The 8,941-nt window shown below is 40.9% G+C and overlaps 2 protein-coding genes across 4 annotated transcripts in view; one reads left to right on the top strand and one right to left on the bottom strand.

Moving 5' to 3' along the window:
- The window catches only part of ANKRD45 (ankyrin repeat domain 45), a 54,111-nt gene that overhangs the window by 15,008 nt on the left and 30,162 nt on the right, over window positions 1–8,941 (top strand). The gene's annotated exons all lie outside the window — the stretch shown is intronic.
- Window positions 2,650–4,095, bottom strand: TEX50 (testis expressed 50). The gene is given in 3 exon segments (XM_024133730.1): window positions 2,650–2,685; window positions 2,688–2,861; window positions 3,772–4,095. Coding segments are annotated over 3 exon segments (534 nt in total).

Below are 8,941 nucleotides of genomic sequence, written 5' to 3'. Positions count from 1 at the left end.
GTTTATCTCTGGGCTTTCTATCCTGTTCCATTGATCTATATTTCTGTTTTTGTGCCAGTAACATACTGTCTTGATTACTGTAGCTTTGTAGTATAGTCTGAAGTTAAGGAGCCTGATTCCTCCAGCTCCATTTTTCGTTCTCAAGATTGCTTTGGCTATTCGGGGTCTTTTGTGTTTCCATACAAATTGTGAAATTTTTTGTTCTAGTTCTGTGTAAAACCCATTTCTGAAGAATGACCCATGGTACTTAAAAAACACAATCCAGGAACAAATTTTGCTGTAACTTTTCTGAAAGTTTGGGGCTTATCATGTTGAGTTTCATTGGTTTTGTTACCAAATGCAAGTCCATGTGCCTGACATGAAGTGAGGCCAAACAATACCAAAACGTTGGAGTTTGGAGCAGAGAAAGGTTTATTGCAGGGCCATGCAAGGAGATGGGTGGCTCATACCTTAAAAACCCCGAACTCCCTGAAAGCTTTCAGCAAAGCCCTTTTATAGGAAAGGTGAGGGAGGGTCATGGTTAGTTGTTGCAAACGTCTTGGTGTCAGATTCTTTGTTCTTGAGGTCAGGTCATGGTCAGGTCACGATGTTCCTGTAAACCTCCACCAAAATAAATGTTATTCTTTGTTCTAACAAGAAAGGGAAAGGTCCCAAGGCTCTACTTTCGTCCTTTGAGGTCCAGGCCTGGCCAAGAGGAGGGGTCCCTGCATGGGCCGGTTACCCTGCCGGGGAGTGTTTGTCCAGCACCCAGTCTGAGTCCTCCCGCCAGTGCCCAGCCCTGGCTGAGGAGGCAGATCTCAGCTGGCGGAACCTTAGGGCCAGGTCCCCAGACCCTGCCCAGCGGTCATCACTGAGGAAGCCAGGTGTCCAGGACCCAACTGGCCCTCTGACCCCTCAGGGCACCCAAACAGTGGCTGGGACGCATGGAGATGCCACCGCCCTTTGGTCGAGGAGGTGGGGATGGGGGAGAGGTTCGCTGCTGCTTCAAGGACTGGGCCTGGCCAGTGGGCGACCGTGGCGAGGGCTCTAGAGCTCTGCAGGACACAGCCCTCAGCCTGTCCCTGGGCCCCCCAGCTCACCCGCCAGGCCCTAAGCCAGAGGCCCTGGAGGGCCCGAGGGTAAAGGACGCGATCCGCCTCTCACTGCACTCTTTGCCATGAGGACCACTGTGAGGCTGACTGTTGGCGGAGTGGGACCTGTAACCGCCAAGCCAACGGTCATGCTAAAGGCCGCGTGCCCGCCCCACTTTCCTTCTCCCCAATGTCCATCTGTTTAGTTTGGGTCCTTACAGTCTTAGGGGAATTAGACCTACCGTTTCCCAGTGATGAAGATAAGAAGACTATAATACTATAAACTAGTCTTCTGTTTCCAGATCAATGATGGGATTGCAAGGATTAGCACTTCATGGTAATGTAGCTGTGAAATGTCAAAACACAAACTACTCAACATAAAATGTAACATTTGTTTAATTCAGACTGAACAAGAGTATAAACCACTTCCATTTCTTGCTCTAATGATGAGAGGTTTACGGGGCTGAGGACTCCCTACCCCAGAGACTCCTCTATACTACTGAAAATTTGACTATTAGAGATAAATTTCATTGGGTCTTCGAGGTTTGTAGACTTTTGAAGTGTTCAAGGGTCCTCCATTAATAGAGATACATATCAGTGTTCACTTAGAGGGAATTAGTTGACATTTCAGAACTCTGAAGGTACGGAGCAAACATTCATGGAAATGCGGGAGTAGGGTTGTGGTTAGGGAAGAGTGGAAGTAAGGAGGGGAGTGGAAAGTGGAACCATAAACAAACTTTTAATAATCCACAATAACCCAAGGCAGGCACTGTTCTCTTCTGTTATTTATAAAGACTGTAGCGTTATCTATTACTGTACAAAGGATTGTTTTTTTAAAAGTTTCTTTCCCCTTATATTGATGGGAGGTATATTATAGATCTGGCATATTTTTCTGGGACTCTTCAACATGTTGTTAAGAAAATCTGTCCTAGTCTCAGACCAGTCTCTCAGTTTTTGTTTGGAAAATATGGAAACCATACTTTAAAAAATTGAGGTGATTGATCAACAAAAGTGTGGAATATTTTTAAAAACTGAGGCATCTTATCAACAAAAGTTTGAAATTAAAAAAGTGTTGATACTTAATTCCTCATTTATTTTACTGAAAATGGAAATATTTATACTTTAAAAAATTAATCTGTTCCTTAGTATTTCCATACCATTTTAACAATATGAGATGGGAAATTAAACGTCTCAGTGTGGCCATAAAATTTGCTCAGGAAACTAAGAAAAATCACAAATATTACTTAAATCAGAGATTTACTGAAACACGAAATGAAGATTCTGTTCTACAGATTGCTTAATGATTCGTAATCTAACGCATTAAAAAGAACAAAACACTTAAACATGAAGCAGTGATCGTAGACAGTCTTTCCCCAGTACTTTTAGTGAGTATGGAGCCGTTTTAGCTGAATAGAAATAACTGTTCAATCCAGACTTTGTTGGAAAGTTTCAGTAAAGAACGTGGCCAAAAATTTACAAAGGATCCCAAAGAACCATTTTTGTCCTTATATGAGTTCTTGCAATAGATTTCTTGTGTAGTCTTCATAATGGACTGAGCTATATTTGCATATGGATATGTCTAGTATCCTCTGGCTCCTTCTTCTTCATTCTTCTTCCCCTTACTTTTTGGTGCTTGACTTTCTTAGCTGGAAGATGATGGGACATCTGATTCAGGTACTTGGTGATCATTGATGTTGTGGCCACCAGTCTGCAGAGTATTTGGTCAACGTCATAGATCGACTGGCTTTCTAGATCATTACCAGCTGTATCTAAGGAGGCTTGTTTCTTCAGCTAAAAGCAGAAAAAAATATTAGAGATTTTTTATTACTGTAGTTCAAATTAAATTTGTTTTCTGGATATATACACCTAAACTCCAAATACCACATGTTACTTATTTATGCAAAGAAAAAGTTACTGTAGGTGAAAGATATAAATGCAGAAGAAATACTCTTTTGTATATGCCCTTGTGTGAGGTTATAGCGATCATTATCACCATTGGCAAACATTTAATAAGTACTTTCTCTGTGATTAGAGCATTCATCTGGGAGAAATTATTTGAATATTAGTAAAATATTTTCCTTTACTAAACAGCCTTAAGGTATAATGTGATAAAATCATAGTCATTTTATAAATATCTAATTGTTGTGAAGGTCAGTGAGCTTTTAAGATTGCCTCAAAATATGGTGTCACTGGCAAAGTGGGAAATTAGTTTAAGAGTGCTATTTTCAGAAAGTTATACTAAAATTAGTTTACAGTCCATTAAAAAAATTCATGCTGACTTTTGTATACTTAACTTTCTTAGATAGATCGGGAAGGGGTCTAACAAGATGTCGTTCCATATCCTTAATTTTATGGATCAGGCAGCTGAGAAAGATACAATGACTTACCTAAGGGCCCAGACAGATACCTTCACTTCCTATGCATTCTATTCATTGTAGCTCACTACTTTCTTGGTGTGTTTTGTAACTTGAAATAATCTATCTAAAATTAATAGGTTATTTTAAGGACCTTCTAATTGAGTACACCTTTGCTGAACACCTGACATATGCAAGAAACTGCTACATGCTGGGGATGATTGGTGGAAATTGGGGAGGTTATGAAGAAGAATAAGACATGGTTCTTTCTCTCAAAGAAGATGATAATCTTATCTTTTAAACTCTTTGATATTCTATAACTATTACTATTTGCATCACTAATTCACCTTTTTTTGGTGTTTCTTCCATTTCACCCACAGGTAATGAGCAGATAAAACAGACAGGATTAAAAAGAGAGCTTGTACTAAAATATAAATAAGATGCAAACAACTCTGAAATATATCCATACTAGCAAAATTGCAGCATAGTTTGTCCAGAGGGTAAGGTAGACAGTGAGATGGAGAAGGCTGAACTTTCAAATAATGCGTTTCTTCTGGAAAAATCTCCCATCCAACCTTTGTCCAGGTAGTACCATCACAAATGCAGAAGCTCTCCCTGAAGAAGCAAATAAACAACAGAGGAAAAATCAGGGATAGTCCTTGAGAAGGCATCGTTCTTACTCAAATGGAAAAAGCATTTATAGTCAAAAATTGGTTAGAGACAGAGCAGAAATGCCCTGAGTATTAGCTAATATGGTGCTCCAGTAAAAGCACTGAAGATACTTTTCCTAGTCAGCAAAATATACACTGATGATCACTGTAACATCATCAGTCACAGTGCTTCAGGGATAAATTCAGTGATGTCATAAAGAACCACACTGGACTGAAAAGGTGTTGCCTAGCCAGTCACCTTGGATTTCTTAACAACACTTTTTCTTATTTTCTTCCAGAATAGTTTGAGCCTCTTCAGTTTTCTGAAAAACAAATACTTTGCTAATATTTTGCTAGCTAATAAATTTAAGTTGTAATTATATTAATAGAATTTCATGGAAACAACTTACCTATATCCTTTCCAACCCTTTTTTTTACATCTTTATTGGACTATAATTGCTTTACAATGGTGTGTTAGTTTCTGCTGTATAACAAAGTAAATCAGCTATACATATACATATGTTCCCATATCTCTTCCCTCTTGCGTCTCCCTCCCTCCCACCCTCCCTATCCCACCCCTCTAGGTGGTCACAAAGCACAGAGCTGATCTCCCTGTGCTATGCGGCTGCTTCCCACTAGCTAGCTATTTTACATTTGGTAGTGTATATATGTGAATGCCACTCTCTCACTTTGTCCCAGCTTACCTTTCCCTTCCCAGTGTCATCAAGTTCATTCTCTACATCTGTGTCTTTATTCCTGTCCTGCCCCTAGGTTCTTCAGCACCATTGTTTTTTGAAGATTCCATATACATGTGTTAGCGTGAAGTATTTGTTTTTCTCTTTCTGACTTACTTCACTCTGTATGATAGACTCTAGGTCCACCCACCTCACTACATATAACTGAATTTCGTTTCTTTTTATGGCTGAGCAAAATTCCATTGTGTATATGTGCCACATCTTCTTTATCCATTCATCTGTTGATGGACAGTTAGGTTGCTTCCATGTCCTGGCTATTGTAAATAGCGCTGCAATGAACATCGTGGTGCATGACTCTTTTGAATTGTGATTTTCTCAGGGTATATGCCCAGGAGTGGGATTGCTGGGTCGTATGGTAGTTCTATTTGTAGTTTTTTAAGGAACCTCCATGCTGTTCTCCATAGTGGCTGTATCAATTTACATTCCCACCAACAGTGCAAGAGGGTTCCCTTTTCTCCACACCCTCTCCAGCATTTATTGTTTGTAGATTTTTTGATGATGGCCATTCTGACCGGTGTGAGATGATATCTCATTGTAGTTTTGATTTGCATTTCTCTAATGATTAATGATGTTGAGCATTCTTTCATGTGTTTGTTGGCAATCTGTATATCTTCTTTGGAGAAATGTCTATTTAGGTCTTCTGCCCATTTTTGGATTAGGTTGTTTGTTTTTTTGCCATTTGTTTATTTTTGTTTTTATTTCCATTTCTCTAGGAGCTGGGTCAAAAAGCATCTTGCTGTGATTTATGTCATGGAGTGTTCTCCCTATGTTTTCCTCTAGAGTTTGATAGTGTCTGGCCTTACATTTAGGTCTTTAATCCATTTTGAGTTTATTTTTGTGTATGGTGTTAGGGAGTGTTCTAATCTCATACTTTTACATGTAGCTGTCCTGTTTTCCCAGCACCACTTATTGAAGAGGCTGTCTTTTCCCCATTGTGTATTCTTTCCTTCTTTATCAAGATAAGGTGACCATATGTGCGTAGGTTTATCTCTGGGCTTTCTATCTTTTTCCATTGATCTATATTTCTGTTTTTGTGCCAGTACTATACTGTCTTGATTACTGTAGCTTTGTAGTATAGTCTGAAGTTAAGGAGCCTGATTCCTCCAGCTCCATTTTTCTTTATCAAGATTGCTTGGGCTATTTGGGATCTTTCGTGTTTCCTTACAAATTGTGAAATTTTTTGTTCTAGTTCTGTGAAAAATGCCAGTGGTAGTTTGATAGGGATTGCATTGAATCTGTAGATTGCTTTCGGTAGTATAGTCATTTTCACAATGTCGATTCTTCCAATCCGAGAACATGGTATATCTCTCCATCTGTTTATATCATCTTTAATTTCTTTCATCAGTGTCTTATAGTTTTCTGCATACAGGTCTTTTGTCTCCTTGTGTAGGTGTATTCCTAGGTATTTTATTCTTTTTGTTGCAATGGTAAATGGGAGGATTGCCTTAATTTCTCTTTCAGATTTTTTATCATTAGTGTATAGGACTGCAAGAGATTTCTGTGCATTAATTTTGTATCCTGCTACTTTACCAAATTCATTGATTAGCTCTAGTAGTTTTCTGGTAGCATCTTTAGCATTCTCTATGTACAGTATCATGTTATTTGCACACAGTGACAGTTTTATTTCTTCTTTTCTGATTTGGATTCCTTTTGTTTCTTTTTATTCTCTGATTGCTGTGGCTAAAAATTTCAAAACTGTGTTGAATAATAGTGGTGAGAATGGGCAACCTTGTCTTGTTCCTGGTCTTAGTGGAAATGCTTTCAGTTTTTCACCATTGAGGACGATGTTGGCTGTGGGTTTGTCATATATGGCCTTTATTATGTTTAGGTAAGTTCCCTCTATGCCTACTTTCTGGAGGGTTGTTATCATAAATGGGTGTGGAATTTTGTCAAAAGCTTTTTCTGCATCTATTGAGATTATCATATGTTTTTTCTCCTTCCATTTGTTAATATGGTGTATCACATTGATTGATTTGCATATGTTAAAGAATCCTTGCATTCCTGGGATAAACCCCACTTGATCATGGTGTATGATCCTTTTAATGTGCTGTTGGACTCTGTTTGCTAGTATTTTGTTGAGGATTTTTCCATCTGTGTCATCAGTGATATTGACCTGTATTTTTCTTTCTTTGTAACAGCTTTGTCTGGTTTTGGTATCAGGGTGATGGTGGCCTCGTAGAATAAGTTTGGGAGTGTTCCTCCCTCTGCTATATTTTGGAAGAGTTTGAGAAGGATAGGTATTAGCTTTTCTCTAAATGTTTGATAGAATTTACCTGTGAAGCCATCTGGTCCTGGGCTTTTGTTTGTTGGAAGATATTTAATCCCAGTTTCAATTTCATTACTTGTGATTGGTCTGTTTTTATTTTCTATTTCGTCCTGGTTAAGTTTCGGAAGGTTGTGCTTTTCTAAGAATTTGTCCATTTCTTCCAGGTGTCCACTTTATTGGCATATAGCTGCTTGTAGTAATCTCTCATGATCCTTTGTATTTCTGCAGTGTCACTTGTTACTTCTTTTTCTTTTTAAATTTATTTATTTAATTTAATTTATTTTATTTTTGGCTGCATTGGGTTTTCATTGCTGCACGCGGGCTTTTCTCTGGTTGCAGTGAGCGGAGACTACTCTTTGTTGTGGTGCGCAGGCTTCTCATTGTGGTGGCTTCTCTTGTTGGGAGCACGGACTCTAGGCATGTGGGCTCAGTAGTTGTGGCTCACGGGCTCTAGAGCGCAGGCTCTGTAGTTGCTCCGCGGCATGTGGGATAAAATAAAGTTATTAAAATAAAAAAATTAAAAAACTAATAAAGAGAAGAGAGCAACCAAACCAATAAACAAATCCACCAATTATAAGAAGTGCTGAAAACTATACTAAGATAAACATAAAAATCAGAAACTAGTCTGTTGCATACAGCAAACCCCAAGTCTGCAGTTGCTCCCAAAGTTCACGACCTCAATTTGGGATGATTTGTTGTCTATTCAGGTGTTCCAGAGATACAAGGTACATCAAGTTGATTGTGGAGATTTAATGCACTGCTCCTGAGGCTGCTGGGAGAGATTTCCCTTTCTCTTCTTTGTTCACACAGCTCCTGGGGTTCACCTTTGGATTTGGCCCCACCTCTGCATGTAGGTCGCTTGAGGGTGTCTGTTCTTCGCCCAGACGGGGGGCGGTTAAAGGAGCAGCTGATTAGGGGGCTCTGGCTCACTCAGGCTTGGGGGAGGGAGGGGTACAGTAGTTATAATTCGAATGAGGGGTGAGCCTGTGGCAGAGGCTGGCGTGACGTTGCAACAGCCTGAGACGTGCCGTGTGCTCTCCCGGGGAAGTTGTCCCTGGATCACAGTACCCTGGCAGTGGTGGGCTGCAAGCCTGCCGGGAGGGCAGGACGTGATAGTGACCTGCGTTTGCACACGGGATACTTGGTGGCTGCAGTAGCATCTTTAGCACTTCAGGCCCGTCTCTGGCGTCCGCTCTGATAGCCGCAGCTCGCACCCGTCTCTGGAGCTCGTTTTGGCAGTGCTCTGAATCCCCTCTCCTCGTGCACCCTGAAGCAATGGTCTCTTGACTCTTAGGCAGGTCCAGACTTTTTCCGGGACTCCCTCCCGGCTAGCCGTGGTGCACTAGCCCCTTCAGGCTGTGTTCACGCCGCCAACCCCAGTCGTCTCCCTGGGATCCGACCTCCGAAGCCCGAGCCTCAGCTCCCAGCCCCCGCCCATCCTGGTGGGTGAGCAGACAAGCCTCTCAGGCTGGTGATTGCTAGTTGGCAGCGATCCTTTGTGCGGGAATCTCTCTGCTTTGCCCTCTGCACCCCTGTTGCTGTTCTCTCCTCTGTGGCTCCGAAGCTTACCACACACCCACGCCCCGTCTCCACCAGTGAAGGGGCTTCCTAGTGTGTGGAAACTTTTCCTTCTTCACAGCTCCCTCCCTGTGGTGTAGGTCCCGTCCCTATTCTTTTGTCTCTGTTTTTTCTTTTTTCTTCTGCCCTACCCAGGTACGTGGGGATTTTCTTGCCTTTTGGGAAGTCTGAGTTCTTCTGCCAGCGTTCAGGAGGTGTTCTGTAGGAGCTGTTCCACTTCTAGATGTATATATATATATATATATATATATTTTTTTTTTTTTTTTTT

Source organism: Physeter macrocephalus, chromosome 4 (assembly GCF_002837175.3).
Source record: "Physeter macrocephalus isolate SW-GA chromosome 4, ASM283717v5, whole genome shotgun sequence".
Taxonomy (NCBI): Eukaryota; Metazoa; Chordata; class Mammalia; order Artiodactyla; family Physeteridae; genus Physeter; species Physeter macrocephalus.
This window is presented reverse-complemented; position numbering and strand designations above follow the sequence as displayed.